At 40.0% G+C, this 23035-nt stretch overlaps 2 protein-coding genes and 1 pseudogene across 2 annotated transcripts in view; 2 read left to right on the top strand and 1 right to left on the bottom strand.

Annotated features, from left to right (window-relative positions):
* The window catches only part of Eci2 (enoyl-CoA delta isomerase 2), a 17614-nt gene extending 12859 nt beyond the window's left edge, over positions 1–4755 (top strand). The window contains exons 8-10 of the mRNA XM_042680315.1: positions 1713–1802; positions 3436–3579; positions 4433–4755. Of these exons, the coding sequence (XP_042536249.1) occupies positions 1713–1802; positions 3436–3579; positions 4433–4588 (390 nt within the window). The 3' untranslated portion in view covers positions 4589–4755. The remainder of the gene's footprint in view (positions 1–1712; positions 1803–3435; positions 3580–4432) is intronic.
* On the bottom strand, positions 4632–23035 carry CUNH6orf201 (chromosome unknown C6orf201 homolog). The gene is made up of 4 exons (XM_042680350.1): positions 22840–23035; positions 10374–10566; positions 5029–5261; positions 4632–4663 (listed from the first exon to the last, which is right to left on the bottom strand). The coding sequence occupies exons 1-4, from the start codon at positions 23033–23035 to the stop codon at positions 4632–4634; spliced, it is 654 nt and encodes a 217-aa protein (XP_042536284.1).
* On the top strand, positions 11706–12336 carry LOC122108395 (annotated as a pseudogene).

Raw genomic sequence — 23035 nt, 5'->3', positions numbered from 1 at the left:
GATGGAAGGAAGGAAGGAAGGAAGGAAGGAAGGAAGGAAGGAAGGAAGGAAGGAAGGAAGGAAGGAAGGAAGGAAGGAAGGAAGGAAGGAGAAAGAAAAAGAAAGAAAGAAAGAAAAAAGATATAGTAACCAAGTTTAGTTTGTTCCAAAGAGTACAGAGCAAATGGAACTCTACAGTGCTAGATTGTTACAGTGGTATACCCACTTTGGGAGAGAATCCTATAATTTGAGTTACACTTTTCTCACAACCAGCAATTCTGCTGCCAGGTTTATGTCCATGAGAACTGAAAACTTAAGTCACCCAGAATCCTGTACACAACCACCTTTTTATTAGAATTAATCAGAAAAAAACCTTGATTTTCAACTTCATTGACAAAACAGGAATTGTTCGTGTTGCATAAAAAAGATTATACATTTAAATCACTTTAATCATAATAACCAAACCACTGGACTTAACAGTGGTGGCATTTAATGGAAAATGGAGAAACAAATTATGATACATCCTTACAAGGATTATTATACAGCAATGAAAAGGAACAAACTATTAGTATGCAACAGCATAACACTCAAAAGCCTTTTGCCAAGTGACAGAGCCCAAAGTAAGGTTTCAGAATTAAGGATTCTATTTATGTAAAATTATAGAAAAGCCAAAACTCGATTGCATGGGGATGATAGGAAGAATGGATTAGCTACAAGGAAGGTATACTCTGGGGGCAATGGAGGTCTTCCCTGTACCAGAAATGGTATAGCTCTATTAACTCAATGTTTATAAAAATCTATTTACGCTGGGTGCCAGTGGCTCACACCTGTAATCCTAGCTACTCAGGAGGCTGAGATCTGAGGATCACTGTTAAAAGCCAGCCTGGGCAGGAAAGTCCATGAGACTCTTATCTCCAATAAAGCACTAGAAAACCGGAAGTGGCGCTGTGGCTCAAATGGTAGAGCACTAGCCTTGAGCTGAAGAGCTGAGGGATAGTGCCCAAGCCCTGAATTCAAGCCCCACAACCAACAACAACAAAAAAATCTTATTTACAACACACTTTTAAAGAAGTATATCTTGCCATATACCAGTGGTTCATGCCTATAATCTCAGGAGGCTAAGGTCTGAGAATAGAGATCTGAAGCCAGCCTAGAAGGAAAGTCTGTGACTCTTATCTCTAATTAACCACAAAAAGCTGGAAGTAGAGCTGTGGCCAAGTGGTAGAGTGCTAGTAGCCTTGAGCAAAAAAGCTCAAAGGACAGCACCTAGGGACAGCACCTAGGCCCTGAGTTCAAGACTCTGGACTGGCACATTTGTGCACGTGCACACACACACACACACAGAACTGGGTGTGGTGGTATATGGCCTGTAATCCCAGCACTCAAGAGGCTGAGGCCGGATTGTGAATTGAGAGTCCATCCTGGAATATATTTCCAGCCTGGAATATGTTTCCAGACTACACTGTGAGATGCTCAGGGGGCCAAGATCGAGGCTTGCAGTTCAGAGCCAACCTAAGCAGACAGTCCAGATTTTTTACTTAATCAGCAAGGGGCCAGAAAGAAAGGGAAAGAAAAAGGAGAAAGGTAAACAAAGGAGGAGAAGAAAAGAGTAAGAAAGAGAAAAAACTGAGGGAAGGAAGGAAAAGAAAACCAAAATTGTGAAATTATAAACAAATCATGACTTTTAAAATCCCATGAAACTTGATTTTCAGTTCTCTCCTTATCCCTAACAGGCAACCTTTCATACTCCATTTAGCCACCTCGGCCAGACGGCAGAGGGATGCTCCTCTTACACTTTCCCGAAGATAATGGGCCCAGCCAAGGTAACTTTGAGAAGCTTAAAAACAAGATGTAATGTGTAATTTCTCTTCATAAAATTATCCTGTCTTCCCCCTCCCTTCCCTTCCTAAGATAAGGAAACGCTATAGAAGCTAAATCACTTGCTGCAACTTGAGGAATTTTACATATGGAGAAATCAGGGTCTGAGAAGGATCTCTGTGTAGGGTCTAGTTTGGGGGACCCTCTTCTCTCTCTGCCGAGTGGCTGAGACAGTGCTGGGCCTTGTGGATAAGTAACATCCACTGAGAATGAGACCACCTGACATCTTGCAGTCACATGACTATGTAGGCAGAGCTTACTAGCATGCCTCAGCCTTTCTGTCAGCCCAGTTTGCCAGTATATGAGACACTGGAACAGGTCCATCTCTGTGTTGGCATGATTCCAAAGGTGGAGCCCAAGAAAATGCTTAGCAAATATTCTTTAGCATCTCAAAGCAAGGGAGAGGAAAAGATACATGATGTGTGAGTGTGTGTGTGTGTGTGTGTGTGTGTGTGTGTGTGTGTGTGTGTGTGCGTGCAAATGTGCATGTGCTGGTACTGGGGCTTGAACTCAGAACCTCACTCTCTAGGTTTTGGCTTTCTCTCTCAGAGGCGGGGCTCTACTACGTGAGCTGCACCTCCACTTCTGGCTGGTTAATTGGAGATAAGGGTCTTTTGGATTTATCTGCTTAGACTGGCTGTGAACCAGATCTTCAAATTTCAGCTTCCCAGATAGCTAGAATTCCATACCTCTTGTTCAGTTTTTAAATTCTCATTATGCTATCATATACTCTGAGTTGTTATTCAGGATTGCATTTTAAAAAGTAGAGCAGAACCAACTCCTAAGACTTAGAACATTTGCAATAGAGTTTATTGTTCTGGAAGAGACATTGCAAATGTAGAACTTCCATTTAGTGGCTTTAGATTAGAAATGCAATATAAGACAGCCTCATTTTCCTTCAGCCAAATAAAACTCAGCCAGATGCCTGTGGCTCATCCCTGTAATCTAGCTACTCAGGAGGCTGAGATCTGAGAATCTCAGCCCAGACAGAAAAGTTTGTGTGAGACTCTTACTTGCAATTAAGCACCAAAAGGCCAAGAGTGGAATTGTCCTTCAAGTGGTAGAGAGCCAGCCCTGAGCAAAAAGATAAGGGACAGTCCCCAGGCCATGACTTCAAGCCCCATTACAGACACATAAATAAATGAATATTATAAAATAAATTTAAATGTCTGTGCAGGTCAAGAAAATTCTCTGGGAAAAACAGCAAGCAGTAGAATTTTGTTGCTCTAAAAGTTGACATGTATCATGATATTTCTCCCTTGTTTAAGTGTTTTCTTTTGTAATCACTTCATAGGGCAAACAGAAAACCATAGGTTCTGTGGTTTCAGGTCATTTTTGTCTGGAGATTGCCATTCTGCAACATAGATCCTCCTGGATCTCCTTTTAAAGATAGAAGCCTGCAATGAAAGTAGCCTGTTTTGTAAACTGTGAGGTCATTAGCTTCTCCCTTACTGTGAAACACACACAACCCCATAGCCCACTCACAGATCTGTGTCTCCTGAAAACATTCAGCTCTCACATGAACTGAAGACTTGTTGTTTGATTAAGCTAGTATCTTAACCTTTCTTTCCATTTCAGGCAACTGAGATGCTTATTTTTGGGAAGAAGTTAACAGCAAGAGAGGCATGTGCCCAAGGCCTTGTAACTGAAGTTTTTCCTGAAAGCACTTTCCAGAAAGAAGTTTGGGCCAGACTTAAAGCATATGCAAAACTCCCCCCAAATGTTAGTATTCTATCCCTCCTCCTCCCCCACATAGAAACCATGGAACTAGTTCCCTAAGGGGAAAATGTGTTTGCTTTAAAAAAAATGCTTTGTTTAAAATGACAAGAATATTTGGCTTCAAACACATGTCAATTTGGGATTGAAAATAATATAAAAGTATTAGAAGCATTGATTTTTTTAAAATAAAACTTATCAAATAGACATTTCTATAACACAGGACAGAGGAGTGGTTCTTTATGGGAATAACTTGAAGAGGAGGATAGACAGAATTTACTAAGCAACAATGCTTGATAAGAAATGTACTCATTACCTTGCCCATGTAATTGTAACCCCTCTATATGGTATTTTCACAATAAAAAAAAAATGTCAATGTGGCAAAAAAAAAAAAAAAAAAAAAGAATTTACTGAGAACTTTTAGATTACAGGGGAAGGGCTGGAGGCATGGCTCAGCTAGCTTTTGAGTGAAAGCTTCAGACCCTGAGTTCAAGTCCTAGTTCCAAGGAGGGAAAACCCCTAGAATACAAGAGAAAATCCAGAGATATTGACTATTCATTAGTAGCCTTACTGTGTAGCTCATTTGTTTTTATATGTGATTGTTAGAGGGATTGCTTGCTCTTTTATTCTTGTTTTTCATATGTGCTCTTGGAACTTGAAGTTTTAGTCTTGATCTTTTGGGCATTTTTAGAAGTGGATAGACCTGCCTGATATCTATTGAAGTGATTTGTATGTATATTTAAAGTTGGGCTTACACAAGTGCTTAAGACTTATCAGGATTAGTTCATGGACATTTGAATGACTAAAATCCATCAAAAATAATTCCACTTTAACAATATTGTGGGTTTTGTTTTATCAGGCCATGAAGATTTCCAAAGAGTTAATCAGATCTAATGAAAAAGAAAAGCTACATGCAATTAATGCTGAAGAATGCACTATCCTCCAGGGAAGATGGCTGTCTGATGAGTGCATGAATGCGATTGTGAATTTCCTATCCAGGAAAGCAAAACTCTGATGACCATTAGGTATGCTGGGAATTCTGATTTCTAATACTTGATTTAAATAAACTTCCTTGTGCCTTTTTCCATTGCTAACATAATTATTATGATAGTAAAAATGTTACCATTAAAATGTTACCCTTACACCTCTGATGAAAAATAAAACCTTCAGTAAAGGAAGGTCTTTTGTTTCACATTTGTTTGTGTGTGTGTGTGTGCATGTGTTTGTTCGTGTTTGTGTTTTGGTAATAGTCTTACATCTAGGTGGGCACTGGTGGCTCACATCAATAATTCTAGCTATCTGGGAAGCTGAGATCTAAGGATTGAACTTTGAAGCCAGTCCATACAGAAAAGTCTATCAAATTCTTCTCCCCAGTTAACCAGCAAAAAGCTGGAAGTGGAGATGTGGCTCATGTGGCAGAGCATCAGCTTTGAGTGAAAAAGCTAAAGACAGCACCTAGTTTTAGATCTTTTGTCATGAATTGTTGCTGCCAGGAACAGTTGAACATTGTGCCTGGGATTCTGCTGTAGAAGGCAGATACTGCTCTGCAAGCTGAAGTTAAATCTTCATACACCAAGATAGCGCTTTGTCGTCCACAAGGAGTGACGGTCCGAATTGGGCCAAACATCGACAGCTTTTGGACCACGGACCTCAGATCCTCAATAGGTTGCATGTTCTTTTTCAACCATCTGGCAAAGGAGGAAATGGAAGAAGTAAACAATTAGAAATCAAATATGGATCTTAGGGTTTTTTTTTTAATTTTCATTTACAGAAGTGGTTTAAGATACAAAATTTTAGCAAGGAAGTCAATAAAACATGTCCAAGACTTTTTCTATACCGAAAACTATAAGATACTGTTTTAAAGAAATGAAAGAACTAAACATATGGACAGATACAGATTGGAAGACTCAATTGCTATGAGCATTCTACTCTATTGATCTACACATTCAACTCAATTGCAACCAAGCTAGTTGTAGGCTGTTAGGGCACAAAGGTTGTAAGACTCTGGGGAATGGGGCCATAATTCAAATATATAATTCAAATACATTTGCCTCTTGGGTTTAATCACTAGTACTTTTTTAAAAAAAATACCATGAAATAATGCAAGGCAAACCACAGTCTACCACTTCCATAGCAAAGAATTTCCATTGAGAATGTATAAAGGATTCTTATAATTCAGTAACAATGCATAAATTAAGCAGTCATTTCATGACAGAAGATACTCAGATGTCTAGTAGGAATATGAAATGGTTCTTACAGTTACGGGGATGTGCAATTTCCCTTCCATTTGATTTGGCAGGAAGAGGAAGTCTTGGCAAGCATTCACCAAAGATCTACCTCTACATTCCATGATATGAGAGAAAACATGTGATTCATGTCATTCTGAGTCTGGCTTATTTTACTTCACGTGATCTTTAGTTCTGTCCACTTTCCTGTGAACACCCTGATTTTGTTTTTTATGACTGAATAGAATTCCAATGTACATAAACCACATTTTCTCTACCCATTCATCTGTTGTGGGCATCTAGGTTAATTTCCTTGTTTGGCTAATTGTGAATGGTGCTTCAATGCACATGGTGTGCAGGTGGCGCTGTGGTGGCTACAGTGACTCTTGTTACTGCCTCTCTTGACTGTATCAAAAGATATATTGAGCCAGGTGCCGGTGGCTCACACCTGTAATCCTAGTTACTCAGGAGGCTGAAAGCTGAGGATTGCAGTTCAAAGCCAGCCCAGGCAGGAAAGTCTATGAGACTCATCTCCAATAAACCACTAGAAAACTGGAAGTGGTGCTGTGGCTCAAGCGGTAGAGTGCTTGTCTTGAGCTGAAGAATACAGCTCCCAGGCCCAGAGTTCAAGCCCCACGACTGACCAAAAAAAAAAAAAAAAGATACATTGAAAGTAACTGTTCAGAGTCACAATGATGAGGTTACCTGTGACCTGCTTGTTTTGCAAAATGCCTACCTGTGGTTAAGCAACGTAGGACCACAAATGTAAACAATGCTCCAACACATGGCAAGAAAAATTTAAGGAACTGGCTCTTACAATTATTGGCACAGATGAGTTGGATGTTTGTAATACCAGTAAGCAGACTAGAAATCTCAGCAGGATTGGTCCAAAGGCAGACTGGAGGATAAATTCCTTATTCTTTCAGGAGCCTCAGTCTTTTTCTGTTGAGGCCTTCCAGAGATGGAATGTAACCCACCAAATTATAGAAGACCATCTTCTTCACCTAAACACTACTGATTAATATGAAAATCTCATCTAAAACATTCCTTTACAGCAGCATCCAGTGTGCGAACAAATCAGGTACCCAGCCAATTTGGTGTATAAAGTTAACTTTCATGTAAGCTGAGTGCAGGAGAGTTCATCGATCATCCCAGTTACTTCAGAGACTGAGTTAGGAGGGTTATTTGAAACCAGGAGTTACATAACCCAGCCTGTTTACATAGCCAGACATATTTTTTAGTGTATGAATTACATATGGAAGAACAAAAGACCTAGAACAGCCAAAGCAATTCTAGGCAAAAATAATAATAATATTGTGGGTGGTATCACAATACCAGACCTCAAACTCTATTACAGAGCCATAATAACAAAAACAGCTTGATAGTGGCACAAAAAATAGAATCAAAGATCAATGGAATAGATTTTAGAAGATGCAGAAATAAAACCATAACTTTCGGTTATCTGCTATTTGATAAGGAGCTAAAAACATACAATAGGGGCGGGTAAGATAGCTTCTTCAACAATTGGTGTTGGGAAAACTAAGCAGCCATATGCAAAGAACTAAAAGTGGATTGCTGTTTGTCACCATGCACTAATATCAGTTCAACATGAATCAAAGACCTCAACATCAGACCTGAAACTTTTAAACTACTGCAAGAGAGAGTAGGATAAACATTAGAATGTACAGGTATAGGTAGAAACTTCTTGAATAGAGTCCCAGAGGCACAACAGATAGGAGAGAAATTTGACAAATGGGACTATATTAAAATAAAAAGTTTCTGCACAGCCAAGAACATAGTTACTAAACTAAAAATACAGCCAACTAATTGGGAAAAGATCTTTACCAGCAATACATCAAAGGCCTAATGTCCAATATGTACAAGGAGCTCAAGAAACTAACCCCTCCCAAGCCTAATAAACCAATCACAAAATGGGCAAGGGAGCTAAGGAGAGACTTCTCCCAAGAAGAGGTAATAACGACAAAGAAAAACACAGCCATAAAGAAATACAAATCAAAACAACTCTGAGATTTCATCTCACCCCAGTAAGACTGGCCAGCATTGTGAGTTCGAACAACAAATGTTGGCAGGGATGTGGGGAAAAAGGAACCCTGCACTGTTGTAAACTAGTACAACCACTCTGGACAGCAGTCTGGAGGTTCCTCAAAAAATTAAACACGGGCTGGGAATGTGGCTTCGTGGTAGAGTGTTTGCTTAAGCATGCATGAAGCTTTGGGTTCAATTCCTCAGTACCACATAAACAGAAAAAGTCAGAAGTGGTGCTGTTGCTCAAGTGGTAGAGTGCTAGCCTTGACCAAAAGCAGCTCAGGGATAGTGCCCAGGCCCTGAGTTCAAGCCCCAGAACTGGCAAAGAGAGAAGAAAGTGGGGGGAGGAAGGAGAAGGGGGAAAGAGAAAGAAACATAGACCTTCCCTATGACCCAGCCACACCACTCATAGGAATCTACCCTGAACACATGAACAGGATATGATAAGGACACCTGCATATCCATATTCATTGCCACACTATTCACAATCACCAAAATAAGGTAACAGCCCAGATGCCCTACAATAGATTAGTAGATCCAAAAAAATGTGGTACCTATACACAATTGAATTTTACATAGCAGAAAGAATACAATAATGTCATTTGCAGGAAATGGATGGAACTAGAACAAATCATGTTAAGTGATATAAGCCACGCTCAGAGTAACAAATGGCTCATGTGCTCTCTGATATGCAAAGTTAGATCTAAAATGCACCAGGATATGACAAATTATATAGGATTCTAGATACACACAGTGATACTAGAAGAGGATATTCTTAGGAGAGAAACACAAAGGTACAATGCCTAAATTTTTTTGCCTATTCATATTTATATAAAATAATATAAATACTGTAATGAACTCCAAGATATGGAAACAAAAGTTTGTTGTTGTTTTTTTACTTTTTGATGATTCTGTCTTCTTTACCTTACATAGGGTGTATATTCACATGTATATCTTTGGGAGTGTGAGGGGAAGGCACAGAACTTGAGGGTTTATAAAGGGTAGAAAAAGTGCAGCAGTGGAGCTCACTAGACACTGATGAAAGTGAACTATCCAAGTCGGGTGGAGATGGGAAGGAAGGACTAAAAGAGAATGAGGGAACAGAGGACACTGAGTGAAAGGACATATACTCCTTACCTGACTCGTGTAATTGTAATCCCTCTGTATACTGCCTCTATAATAACATTAAATTTATTTTAAAATAAAAATATTAAAATATTTTTCACATTTTAAAATGAATGAATGAATAAGTAACCAGCATGTCAAATTTTACTAATGAGTTTTACTCCTGCCTACATATGAGCTCAGGGACTTTGATGCAATGTCAGCATTGGTGAGTCAGCAGACAAGGACTTGGACATGTTCAGGCATGGCTCCAGTGCTTGCTGTCCTGAAGGGAGATAGCTGCAACTCCTCGGTGCCGTCTCCTTATCATCCCACAAGGATGAGTTGGCTTCACCTAGAGCTCATACAGCTCTGAAGGCCTGTGGGTCTTACCTCAGTTGGAGGAAGAGGTAACAAATGGAGAAAAAGACACAGAAGTCTTTTGATTGAACTCAGGTCCTCACACTCTGGCTTAGCTTTTTGGCTCAAGGCTGGTGCTCTGCCACTTAAGGTATACCTCTATTTCCATCCTTTTGCTGGTTAGAGATAAGAGTCTTTTGGATTTATATACCTTGGTTGGCTTTGCACTGTGCTCCTCAGATCTCATCCTCCTGAATGGTGGGATTACAGGCATGAGACACCAGCTACTGGATTATTCTTCCATCTTTCCTTCCTTCTTTCCTCCTTTCTTCCTCCCTCCCTTCTTTCCTTCCTTTTTGCCAGTACTTGGGCTTGAACTAAGGTTCATGCACTTGCTCTATTTGTACTTTACCACTTGAACCATTCCCCCAGTCCAGATTTTTACTAGTTAATTAGTGATAAAGTCTGGAAGAGTTTTTTTTTTTTTTTTTGGCAGTTCTGAGGCTTGAACCCTGGTCCTGAGCACTGTACTTGAATTCCTTTTTGCTGAAGGCTAGCACTCTTCCACTTGAGCCACAGGGCCACTTCCAGCTTTTTCTGTGATTTAATTGGAGTCTCAAAGACTCCCACCCAGGCTGGCTTTAAAATGCAATCCTCAGATCTCAGCCTCCTGAGTAGCTAGGATGACAAGAGTGAGCCACCAATGCCTTGCTTAAAACTTGATTTCTTTTATTAAAAAAAAAAGTGACATCCTAGCCATGCTCATACCTGTCATCCTAGCTGCTCAGGAGGCTGAGGTGTAAGGATCACTGTTTGAAGCCAGCTGGGCAGAAAACTCCAAAGGACTCAACTCCAATTAATCTGCAAAAGCTGGAAATGAAAAAGTGACTCATGATGGAATGCCATCCTTAAGCAAAAAAAGCCAAGCAAGAGCCCAAAAGAAGGAAGGAGAGAGGAACAGAGCGAGAGGGAGGGAGGAAGGAAGGGAGAGAGAGAGCGAAGGAGGGAGAGAGAGATTCTCCATTGCTGAATGTGTCTCTGTAAGACAAAAATTAGACAACCTACCTGACAATTATGGTGCACATTGGAGCCTCGTTTACGTTTTTCTTCCACAAATTGCATCTCTTCCACCCTTCAACATTGGTGATTCTCCTCTTCTTCCACAAGGGCATCTTGCTTGGCTTTGGGGACAGACAAATCTCTTCTGGCAATTGTCTTGCTAAGATCTTTTCTATGCCAGATAATTCTGATTCATCATCTGATAACAGGACAAACAAAAATGTATCATTCCTTTCCGTCTTTGCAAAGCAAGAGTTCTTTGGTATCGACATGCTTTTGTATACAGGGGTGGGAGCACATAAGCTGGGGGCAGAAGCCAAGGACTTGAGCATGCTAGGCAAGAGTTCTGCTAAGACATACTACAGCCCTATTTTATCTGTTTTTCTGCCTTTCTTTTTTTTGTTTTTTGTTGTTGTTGTTGTCAATACCAGCCTTGAACTCAGGGCCTTGCACTCTTACTTGGCTTTTTTTACTCAAAGCTGGAACTCTTGATCTACTTAAGGCATTTTGCTGGTTAATTGGAGATAACAGTTCCTCAGATTTATCTACATGGGCAGATAAAGCTTTACCCTAGCCAGAATTCCAAAGCACAGGCTCAGGACTTAAAGGAATCATTTCTTCCCTGTAGTGCAATACATCTTGACTGCATCTGCCCTCTTTAAATTGGTTTGAACCAAAGCAAAGTCTTACTGAACCCAAATACCTCTGAAACAAGACACATGGAAGTTTCTGTGGCAGAAACTACCAGCTGCTAAAAGTATATCATTGTCAGTCAGCATTTGTATTATGCTAAAGGAACAAAATCAAAAGCAACATATAACTGGAATATCACTATAAAAGCAAAAACCAGGCACGCGCGCGCATTGGCTCCTGGGCTGTAGCCTGCTGGGCAGCTCTTTACAGGACAGCTCACAGCATGGTAGTCTGGTGCCTCCCTGCTGCCCACCTCACAGTGGCTGCCGCTGCCCTGCAATGACCATTGCCACCCCCTGCCCTGCAGCAGCCGCCGCCTCAGTTCTGTGGTGCTCTTGGTGACACATTAATGGAGTTTCTGAGGGGCAGTGGAGATTACTGTCCGACACAGCACGACCTCTGTGCAGACAAGTGAACTGTAGAAATCCATTACTACTCCACCAAGAAGCCCCGTAAGAGTGGTTAACCTGGACACAGAAGTGTTGGATTGCAATCTGCAGAGCATTTTCCAAGAGTTCTGACCTGGATGGGGTAAACCTCAATGCATTTGCTTTCTATTGCCTCAGTATGACTGGATTGAAGAGTTGCTACTTCCCATTAGGAGGTTCATTTCGTTTATGATTACTCCCAATTTCAAAGAGCACTGAGAATTTTAAGTGGAGTATATTGAAGTAGTCTTCAGTATCTTTGCATCATTCCTGTATTCGATTTTTTAAAGTCTTTCATAACCCTATTGAGTGTTTTAAGTAAGTTAACATAGCTGGAATGAATCACCCTGCTCCTGTGGAAGTCACATACATGAACATGAGATTCCTTATTACACACAATCCAACCAATGCAGCCTTAAACAAGTTTATTGAGGAACTTAACAAGTATGGAGTTACCACAATTCTAAGAGTATGTGAAGCAACATACGACACTACTGTGGTGGAGAAGGAAGGCATCCACATTCTCGATTGGCCTTTTGATGATGGTGCGTCAATCTCTAACCAGATTGTTGATGACTGGTTAAGTCTTGTAAAAATAAAGTTTCATGAAGAAACTGATTGCTATATTACTGTGCGTTGTGTTGCAGGCCTTGGAAGAGCTCCAGTGCTTGTTGCCCTGGCACTAATCGAAGGTGGAATGAAATAGGAAGATGCAGTACAGTTCATAAGACAAAAGCAGCATGGAGCCTTTAACAGCAAGCAGCTTCTGTATTTGGAAAAGTACCACCTAAAATCGGCTATGCTTTAAAGATGCTAAGGGTCACAGAAACAACTGTTGCATTCAATAAAACTGAGTGCCTGGTGCCATTACCTCAGAAGTGGATTTTGAGGTAGAACCTAATTTGTCATGACAATTTTGGTTTGGTGAATGAGTCTAGTGAAACTTCCATAGGAATATTGAAAAGCAGTTTCTCAGGCTGCAAGCTTGACACAATTGCTTTTGGGTTTTGATTGACCTATTTGGACACGTTGCAAAACACACTCACACAAATACACACAAAATTCTTGTTGTTCAGCATTTAAAATGTGCTTATCACTAAATTGACCTTTCCTAAAATCATTGAGTTACATTTTTAAATATATTCCCATGCAAGAATCTTTATCAATATATAAGAAATTTAGAAAGATTAGATGCAAAAATATCCACCACAATATTTGTATATTTTTAATACCATTCAGGACCGAAATTCCAGAAACTCTAGACCTATATGGTTTATTCCTTCAGTCATTTCAAACATTGTAGGGCCTCTGGCTATTTGCCTGTTCATTTTATGTTTACATATTCCATATTCATACATCAGGTTTGTGTAACCATTGATATTTTTTTTACCAAGTCTTAAGGTGATTATTTAAAGTCTTTCTATATGTCTTTATGCTGTTATGGGAAACCTCCATTTTGAAAGTCTTCATTGTTACAGAAGCACATGTCTTTACTAATGTCTCCAGACAGAAAACCCTTACAGTTAATTTAATGTTGGCACTCTGAGGTGCAGCTTCACAGGGAGGGCCTGGAAGAATGGGAGGGAGCTATTGATTATTTTTAGTAAAATATTGCCTTTGTCTTATGCAGAACATGTAGAATATGCTGTTTAGTAAATATTTTTAAAGTATACATGCTTTGTTTTAGCAAACATTCTTAATCATAAAATTTCTGATACTGTATTTTTTTCCATACTTACAAGTTGTTTACCACCTTATTTTTGTTTGAATTGTGATTTTTCCCCCTTTATCTTCCCAGCCTCTCTTGCAAAAAAAGGGGGGGAGGCAGTTTCTGCTATTGAAATTGAGCAGATATCTAATATTTTATAAGCCTTTTGAGCTGTGTAACTTAATATTTGGATACTTGATAATTTGTCCTATTATGTAATTGATAAAATGGTGATGTGTATTAATGTGAGTTCAACCATATATTTATACTATCTGGGAACATGTGGTTATAGTTCTGTGGGAGAAACAATTTGTCAGTGTTCACCAGCTTGTAAAAACTTAGTGCGAGACCTTAAACACCTAAATAAATAATTAAATGAAAAAAAAAGCAAAAGCCACTTCTCTAACTTCACGTAAACATATTTCACTTTAAAGTTAACTTTAAAGTTGTGTTTTCATGGCAAAACTGACATGAAAAGATTTTCATTGGTATAAGTAAAATTAAACAATTCTGAGAAATGTATGTATAAAATGAAAGTATTTTCTCCTGAATTCTTTTTTTTTTGGGTCCAGTTATGGGGCCTGAACTCTGGGCCTGGGCGCTTTCCCTCAGCTCTTCAGCTCAAGGCTAGCACTCTACCACTTGAGCCATGGCACCACTTCCAGCTTTTTTTTCTTTTTGCTTATGTGGTACTGAGGAATGGAACCCAGGGCTTCATGCATGCAAGGCAAGCGCTCTACCACTGAGCCACCTTACCAGCTTGAATTCTTTTTATTCTCCTGAATTTTCTTTGAAGTCACATACAAATTTATATGTGTGTCATTGGACATAAATGGAATCCTGTTGTGTTTTTTTCTCTTTTGTGGCTTATTTATTAAAACTTTACACTAGTAGTCTTGTAGATATTTGAATGTCAACCTTCATTATGGTTTGGATCTTGAATATTCTTCAGAGGCCCATGTGCTTAAAGATTTGGATGCTATCGTGTAGCATTTTGAGAGATGGGGCCTTTAGGAAGTAGTGCCTACCCAGAAACACAACAAATCAAATAAAGGCAGGATAAATGGGATTGCATTAAACTGCAGAATTTCTAGCAAAATAACTAGAAAGGAAATAAGGAATGGCCAATAGACACATGAAGAAATGCTCAACATCCCTAGCTATAAGAGAAATGCAAATAAAAGCAACATTGAGATTCCACCTTACCCCAGTTAGAATGGCCATTATCAAGAAATCTATTATCAGATGCTGGTGGGGATGCGGCCAAAAGGGAATGCTTCTACACTATTGGTGGGAGTGTAAACTTGTTCAACCACTCTGGAAAGTAGTATGGAGATTCCTCAAAACACTAAACATAGAGCTCCCCTATGACCCAGCAATCCCACTCCTGGGCATTTACCCAAACAACCACAAACAAGGCCATACTAAAGCTACCAGCACAACCATGTTCATTGCAGCATTATTTACCATAGCTAAGATAGGGAACCAATCCACATTCCCCTCAGTAGATGAATGGATCAAGAAAATGTGGCGCGCGCACACACATACACACACACAAAATGGAGTTCTATGCTTCCATCAAAAAGAATGACATTGCCCCATTTCTAAAGATATGGAAAAATCTTGAAAAAAATTACATTAAGCGAAGCAAGCCAGGCCCAAAGAAATGTAGGTTGCATGGTTTCCCTCATTTATAATAACTAGAATATGTCTATGGTATTCTTAGCAAGGGATCACATTAGCCCAATTGCTAAGTGCATAGGACCGTTTATAATAAAGCATATCAAAATGAACTCCAAGGGGGCTGGGAAGGTGGCTCAGTGGTAGAGTGCTTGCCTTGCATGTATGAGACCCCCCCCACCCCAAAAAAAGAACTCCAAGAACTGAAGACAAGAGGTTCATTTTTTTGTTGTTTTTTGTCGGTTGTGGAGTCTGACCTCTGGGTCTGGGCGCTGTCCCTCAGCTCTTCAACTCAAGGCTGGTGCTCTACCACTTGAGCCACAGTGCCACTTCTGGCTTTTTCTGCTTATGCAGTGCTGAGGAATCTAATCCAGGGCCTTATGCATGCAAGGCAAGCACTACCACTGAGCCACCTTCTCAGCCCAATAAGAGGTTCTTATTATGTCCTATATGCAGTTATCTATTCGTTTTCTGTTTTAGTTTTCTGTACCCGTTGTCTTATAAGTAAGTTTTTCTGATTTGTAGAAAGGAAAGGGAATCACAGAAATAGCAGGACAAAGAGTGAACTAATGCAACAATGATACCCACAAGGCACTATACTGGAAATGAACTTTATAACTTTGAGGAGGGAGAGGAGTGAAGGAGGTGGGAGAGGAAAGGGATAGTGGGAGAACAACAAAGGAGGGGGTAACAATGCTCTACAAGAAATGTACTCAGGGGCTGGGAAGGTGGCTCAGTGGTAGAGCGCTTGCCTTGCATGCCTGAGGCCCTGGGTTCCTCAACACCACATAAGCAAAAGGAAAAAAAGCTGGAAGTGGCGCTGTGGCTCAAGTGGTAGAGCGCTAGCCTTGAGCTGAAGAGCTGAGGGACAGCGCCCAGGCCCAGAGTTCAGGCCCCACGACTGGACCCAAAAAAGAAATGTACTCATTACCTTACTCATGTAACTATAACCCCTCTGTACAGAATCTTTACTATGTATGTGTGTGTGTGTGTGTGTGTGTGTATATATATATATATATATATATATATATATATATATATATACACATATATATATAAAGAAATGAACTCATTACCTTACCTATATAACTGTAACCCCCTGCAGCATGAATATACCTATTTGTTTGATCATTCAGCTATTGAATGACATTGGGCTGTTCACATACATCCACACACATCCCTGTTAATGCACTTGTGTGCATAGGTGTATTCATCAATATTTGATAGCAAATGGGAAACTGCTAGTCTGAGGGACATGAATATGTAACAAGATGAAAGCATGAATTTTTCTGTTGTCACAATTTTGTCCTAAGAAAGTCAGAGAAAAAAATCCAGCAGGTATCAGATACCTATTAGTACACAAAACACTAATCTATATATTACAAAAACAAAACCCTAGTCGGGTGCTAGCTGTAATCCTAGCTACTCAGGAAGCTGAGGTCCAGAGGATCATGCGTTTAAGCCAACCTCAACAGTAAAGTTCCTGAGATTCCATCTCCAAAAATAACCAGCAAGAAGCCTTGAGGTATGTGGTTCAAGCTGAAGAGCCATGAGCAAACAAGCTGAGCAAAGTTGATTGGGACTGGCAAAAAATAAAAAGAAGAACAAGAAAAGAAAAGAAAAAAAGAAAAAGAAAGGTAAAAGAAGAAGGAACCCCTGGAAAGCCCCTATTTCTAAATATGATCATAATGTGGCATGCTGGGGGTTCTTCAGTTCTTAACATAAGGAAGCATGCAGCTGTGAGTGCTTGGGACTACCTGTGGCCACAGAAGAAACAGGGCAATGTGGGAAGCCATTATATTTGCATCAACTGGTGAGGGTACATAGAACAGGGGCCTATAATTTTACATACTAAATGTAACCCCATGGGAAGTAGGTTTTCATTTGTGTGTGTGTGTGTGTGTGTGTGTGTGTGTGTGTGTGTGTGTGTGTGTGTGTGTGTGTGTGTGTGTGCGCGTGCTGAGAAGTACTAGGGCTTCAACTCAGGGTCTGGACTCTGTCCTTAGCTTGAGAGGACTCTGTTCTCTCAAGGCTGTGGCCCTATAACTTGATTCACAATTCCTCTGCTGGCTTTTTGCTGGTTTATTCAGGATAGAGAGTTTTACAGTTTCTGGGCTTGGTTCAAACTGGTTCTAGCTACTCAGCTTCCTGAGTAGCTAGAATTACAGGTGAGAGCTACTGGCGCCTGACAAGTAGTTGGTTCTGAGCCATCTTGAATAGGCTCTCAAGAAGAATTCTGTCAAAGTATGAGGCCATATTCATTGAAATTGGCTGGAAGTATATGGTATAAAAGCTGGGAAGGGAGGTAATCAAAATGCTTATGCCTCTCAAAATTCCTATGTTGGAATTCTAACCTTGAGACTATCAGAAGTAGAGATCTTAGGAGATGTATAAGTCATAGTGGTGCAGCCTCAGGAAGGGGGTTAGTGCTCTAATACAAACAGCTGTGAAACCCCTTGCCTCTTCTTCCATGTAAAAACACAGCAAGAAGTTGCTGTCTGTGAGTCAGAAAGTCTTCACCAGACATTGAACCTGCTTTGATGTTGTACTCCCAGCCTCAAGAACACCAGCCAGGTGCCAGTGGCTCACACCTGTAATCCTAGCTACTCAGGAGGCTGAGATTGAGGATCATGGTTCAAAGCCAGCCCAGGCAGGAAAGTCCATGAGATTATTATTTCCAGTAAAAACACTAGAAAACCGGAAGTGGTGCTCTGGCTAAAGTGGTAGAGTGCTCTCCTTGAGCTAAAGAGCGGAGGGTCAGCGCCCAAGCACAGAGTTCAAGTCCCACGACTGAAAAAAAGAAAGAATACCAGAAAACAAATCCCTTTTGTTTAAAACAATCTATTCAGTCTGTGCTGTTTTGTTACAGCAGCCTAAGCAAAGACTAGTGGGAGTAGAGAAAGGGAAATGTTGGTAGGAAGCTGTAAAAACAAGACACTCAGCAATAGGAAAGAGCCCAAAATCCCATACAAAAGTTCTGGAAGGAAAGAGCCAGCTTTTGCTAACGACTATTACCAGAGGACAGGATTGGCAGAGCGTAAGAGGATGTTTGCCAATACTAGTGGCTCACACCTGTAATCCTAGCTACTCAGCCAACAGATATCTGAGACTGGCAGTTTGAAGTCAGTCCAGAAAGAAAAGTCTGTGGGACTCTTATCTCCATTATTAATCAGCAAAAAGCTAAAAAGGTGATCTGTGGCTTAGGTAGAGCACCAGCTTTGAGCCAAAAAGCCAAGCAACAGAGTGAGATCCTGAGTTCAAGCCATAGTACTGGCAAAAAAACCCCCAAAAAACCACAATGTTTTATTATCAAATAACCAAATAACAAATATATATTGTCCCCCCAGAAAACATTTTTTGTTTCTTTCCTCTCCCTGCCCCTCCTTACCCTAATCAACTTAACTAGGTAGAACAAGAAAGAAAGAAAACAAAAACAAAAACCGCACACCACTATTGTGTCTCTACCAGTTTGTAAGTCTCAATTGAGACAGAGTAGTATGGAGCAGAAAAATTTTAAACTGAGTGAAAGTTTAGAGATCAGATGTTAGAGATGACTTTGGTATATCACTGTGACCAGAAAAGGTCCACAGTTAGCCTAGTTTCCCCTAAAGGCGAAGAACAAGATGGAACAAAAAAGGGAAATTGCCAAGTTCAGTGTGTGTGTGTGTGTGTGTGCAGAACTGGAGTTTGAGCTCAAGGTCTGTGCTTACCAGGAGGTACCCAAACCACTGAGGCACACCTCTAGCTCCCCCCCTTTTTTTTGGTCAGTTGTGGGGCTTGAACTCTGGGCCTGAGCACTGTCCCTCAACTCTTCAGCTCAAGGCTAGCGCTCTACCACTTGAGCCACAGTGCCACTTCCAGTTTTCTAATGGTTTATTGGAGATAAGAGTTTCACAGACTTTCCTGCCTAGTCTGGCTTTGAACCACGATCCTCAGATCTCAGCCTCCTGAGTAGCTAGGATTACAGGCATGAGCCACAGGCGCCGGCTTTGCAGGTTATTTTTGAGATGGGGGTCTCACTTCCTGCCCAAGCATATGCCTGGACCTCAATGCACTTGTTTTAGGTTTCACCTTGTTTCTGAGATGACAGGAAGGCATTATCTCATCTAGTTTCCCTCCACTGAGAGAGTCTCACAATTTTCTTTCTAAGTTGGCCTGGACCCATTCTCTTGATTTTAGCTTTCCACAAAGTTTAGGATGACAGGTGGTTACCCCTGTGCCTAGTTGTGAGTTGAGAAAGATCTTTTGCAATATCCTGCTTGGCTTCAAACTGATCTTTCAAAGCTCAGCCTTTCATGTAGTTTAGGAGGCCAGAAGTGTGCCTCCACACCCAGCTATGGGTTAAGAAAGAGTCTCATAAACTTTTCTGCCTGAGCTAGCCTCACTTCATGGTTCTCCCATTCTCAGCCTCCCGAGTAGCTAGGTTACTAGGATTCGAGGAATGACACATTTGACTCAAGTTCAGTTTCTTTATGCCCAATAACATTCATTTGAATTTTTAAAATTGGTAGTGGGGTTTGAACTTAGGGCCATGTGGTTGCTAGCCTGCTACCACTTGAGCTGTCTCTCTAGACCTACCTTTTTTTGGTTATTTGGTCTTGATGGCACTTCTGCATAGGCTGGTCTCAAATCCCAATTTTCCAGATCTCAGCCTCCTGAGTAGTTAGGATGATAGGCATGATTCTTCAAAAACTCCAAATCAGTTAACATGCCATTGATCTATTGATAGTCTGTGAAAGCACTGACTTCTCTTATATTCATCACTATTGATCATTTTAAATTTGACCATTATGATCACGTTAATAATTATCTTTTACTCCCTTGATGATCAGAGTATTTGAAAATCTTTCATGTTTATTAAAGATTTGTAGTTCACTTTGTGGATTATCTGTCCATGAATTTATCACTCTATTGAGATGTTCATATTTTTAGTTATGTTTTATATTATGTCATCTGTAATAATGTAAGGATTTAGTCACAAAACCTTAAATTCAGAGATTTGGAATTCAAGAGACCAAATTTCTCCTCACAGTTTAAAACCAATGTATCAACATCTAGTTTCCTTTTCTGGTCTTAAATCTCTATGGAAGCTTTTTTCTTCTCCTTCCTTTCTTCCTTTCTTTCTTTCTTTTTTAAATTATTTAAACTTGGTTACTTTATTTTGTATTTTTTTAAGCTTTACAATATCTGTTTTCCCTGTTGATCATCAAGGCTTTATGGTGAGACAACAAAAGTTTTGTCACATCAGTTGGGCATTACTCAAAAACAATAGACAATCTACAAATTAGAACATTTAGCAAAATACACAGTCTAGAACACATCTGAATATATCTATCCTAAAATTAGACTTCAAAAGCCATTAAAAAGCAAAAACCAAATAAGCTGTTTAACACTGACAACCCTATCAGAATGCTGCCAATGGCAAGCTATAAGCAGCTTTAAATGCTTGTGCCTACTGAATTCAGGGAATAGAATATTTAAGAGAATGAAAAAACACTGGGAGTATAAAATAAAATCAACATCAGTGCCTTCTTGATCTTTCTAAAGAGAGTAACACATCACTATTCACACTGAAGAATAGCAGAGATAATATATGGAACTTTTATTGGGCTTTTAGTTTATAAACATTAGATAAGTCAAGAAGTTAGATCTCAAAGAGAGGAGAATTCAGGTAGTCTTAGAAAACTTATGTGGCCCTCTTCGAAACTTGTAAAATGGTGTAAAACATATTTTGAAGCACCCATCATAAGCTCCATTAAAATTATTTACACTGCTATTTCCACATTCAATATAATCTTAAGGTACTTTTAGATGAGGGCAACAACAAATGGCATAGAAATAATGCCAGAATTGAAGTGAGCATACAGTAGAAATGGAAAAAGGATGGGAGGATAATGCGATTGGGCAGTAATAACAAACATGATTGTTAAAGTTTCCGTACTAACTAATGCTACAAAATTGTATTTTGGCTCAATGCACAGGACTGCTGAAAATGGCCAGAAAATGAATAGAATATACTAATGGTCCCAGTTAAATTCTTAACTAACTCTTGATTTGGTTGACTCACTCATGAAGGACTGGTACACACACAGACTGCTTGCTAGCTTACTATCTTTGTTTCTTTCTAGAACACTTTTGAAGGTTAAAAGACATCCAAAAGCCAGCAGAACTCTTTTTTTTTTGGTCTGGTCATGGGGCCTGAACTCTGGGCCTGGGCGCTGTCCCTCAGCTCTTCAGCTCAAGGCTAGCGCTCTACCACTTGAGCCATAGCACCACTTCTGGCTTTTTTTATTTTCTGCTTATGTGGTCCTGAGGAATTGAACCCAGGGCCTCAGGCATGCGAAGCAAGTGCTCTACCACTGAGCCACCTTCCCAGCCCAGAACTCCTTTCTTTTCTTTCTTTCTTTCTTTCTTTCTTTCTTTCTTTCTTTCTTTCTTTCTTTCTTTCTTTCTTTCTTTCTTTCTTTCTTTCTTTCTTTCTTTCTTTTCTTTCTTTCTTTCTTTTCTTTCTCTCTCTCACTTCCTTCCTTCTTTCCTTCCTTCCTTCCTTCCTTCCTCTCTCTCTTTCTCTCTTTCTCCTCTCTCCTTTCTCTCTCACTTTCTGCACGAGTTTTGAATTCAAGGTTTCATTCTTACTAGGCAAATGATCTGTCACTTAGGCCAAATCTTCAGCCTTCTATTTGTCTTCTAAGTTCATAGGCACAGGTGGCCATCATCTACCTGTGTCTGCCACTTAATCATTAACAATTAAAGAAAGATTCACACAGTTCCACAAGGCAATCATATTGTCAACCACCTGTCCAAATTTTAGGAATAGCAGGCTACCCCAAACTACAAATAAAATATTCCAAGCTGGGTGGGATGAGGAATGCCTATGGTCTCAGTCTCAACTTCTCAGGCAGCTGAGGCAGGAAGACCACATAAGCCCAAAGTCTGAAGCCAGCTTGAATAATGTAACTACAGTGTATGTATCTCAAAACAACAGCAGCAGCAATAATTAAATTGTAGGTTATTTCCAATCATCAGACAAAATATTCTGAGCTGTATCAAATAGCAATAGAAGAAAGGAATGGTAGAAAACAGAGTGAAGGAATTGGTTTAAAAACTTTCAACTTGGAAGTTCTCTCAACTAATTTTTGTTCTCGTTGATCATGGGGCTTGAACTCAGGATCTAGGCACTGTCCTTGAGCATTTTTGCTTAAGGCTAGCACTCTACCACTTTGAGCCACAGCTCTACTTTCATTTTTCTGGTGGTTATTTGGAGATAAGAGTGTCACAGACTTTCTTACATGGGCTGGCTTTGAACTACAATCACAGCCTCCGATTAGAGGCATAGGTCACAAGCACCCTGATCTCAGACTAATTTTACAGTCAAACCTAAAGCTTAATTCATATGTTTGGTATATTTTCCTGTGATCTTTTCCATCATTCCACAATTAAGTTTTACCAACAACACTAATGAATGTACCTTGGCTCATAAAAAGACTACAAACATCAAAAAGCCATGAGGAAGGGACAGTGACCTCAGTGCCAGAGTCAGTTCTACAGTGAGCTCTGAGAACTTGGGCCTGGAAGTCCATAAATGGTCCTTGGGTCTCAAAAACTCCTCACCTCTTCTATGTTAAGAATAAAGTCTTCTACTAGTAGGCTGTGATATAAAGATCACAGTCCAAAGCCAGCCAGAGAAAAAATGTTCATGAGACTAGTATCTCCAATTAACTGGTAGAATAGCTGGAAGTGGAATTGTGGCTCAAGGGGTAGAGCACTAACCTTGAATGAAAAAACTAAAGGACAGTGCTTAGGCCCCCAGAGTTCAAGACCCATACTGGCACAAAAGTTAAGAAGAGGAGGAGGAGGAGGAAGACGGCGACGACGACGTTGTTTTTACCTACTCGTGGCTAAAACAGGCAATTTGTACCAAGATAAAATATTTGCTTCCAAAAATGATTCAGTTGCCCTCTACCCCATGTATATTTACCTTCGGGCTCCTTGCTCTTATCAGACTGTAGCATGTCTGACAGGTGATTGGGAAGCAGATTGTGAAGGTTGGATAGTTTCTCGAAAGTATCAATCAGGACATCAGGATTGGCATAGTTTTTGGGTGTTGTGTCAAGGAGTGGAAATTTGAATAGAGGGGTATTGTCGTTGTGTGTTTCCAT

Source organism: Dipodomys spectabilis, unplaced genomic scaffold (assembly GCF_019054845.1).
Source record: "Dipodomys spectabilis isolate Male_0828 unplaced genomic scaffold, ASM1905484v1 ptg000059l, whole genome shotgun sequence".
Taxonomy (NCBI): Eukaryota; Metazoa; Chordata; class Mammalia; order Rodentia; family Heteromyidae; genus Dipodomys; species Dipodomys spectabilis.
Note: the sequence above shows the minus strand (reverse complement) of the source record. Positions and strands in the feature narration are given on the sequence as shown.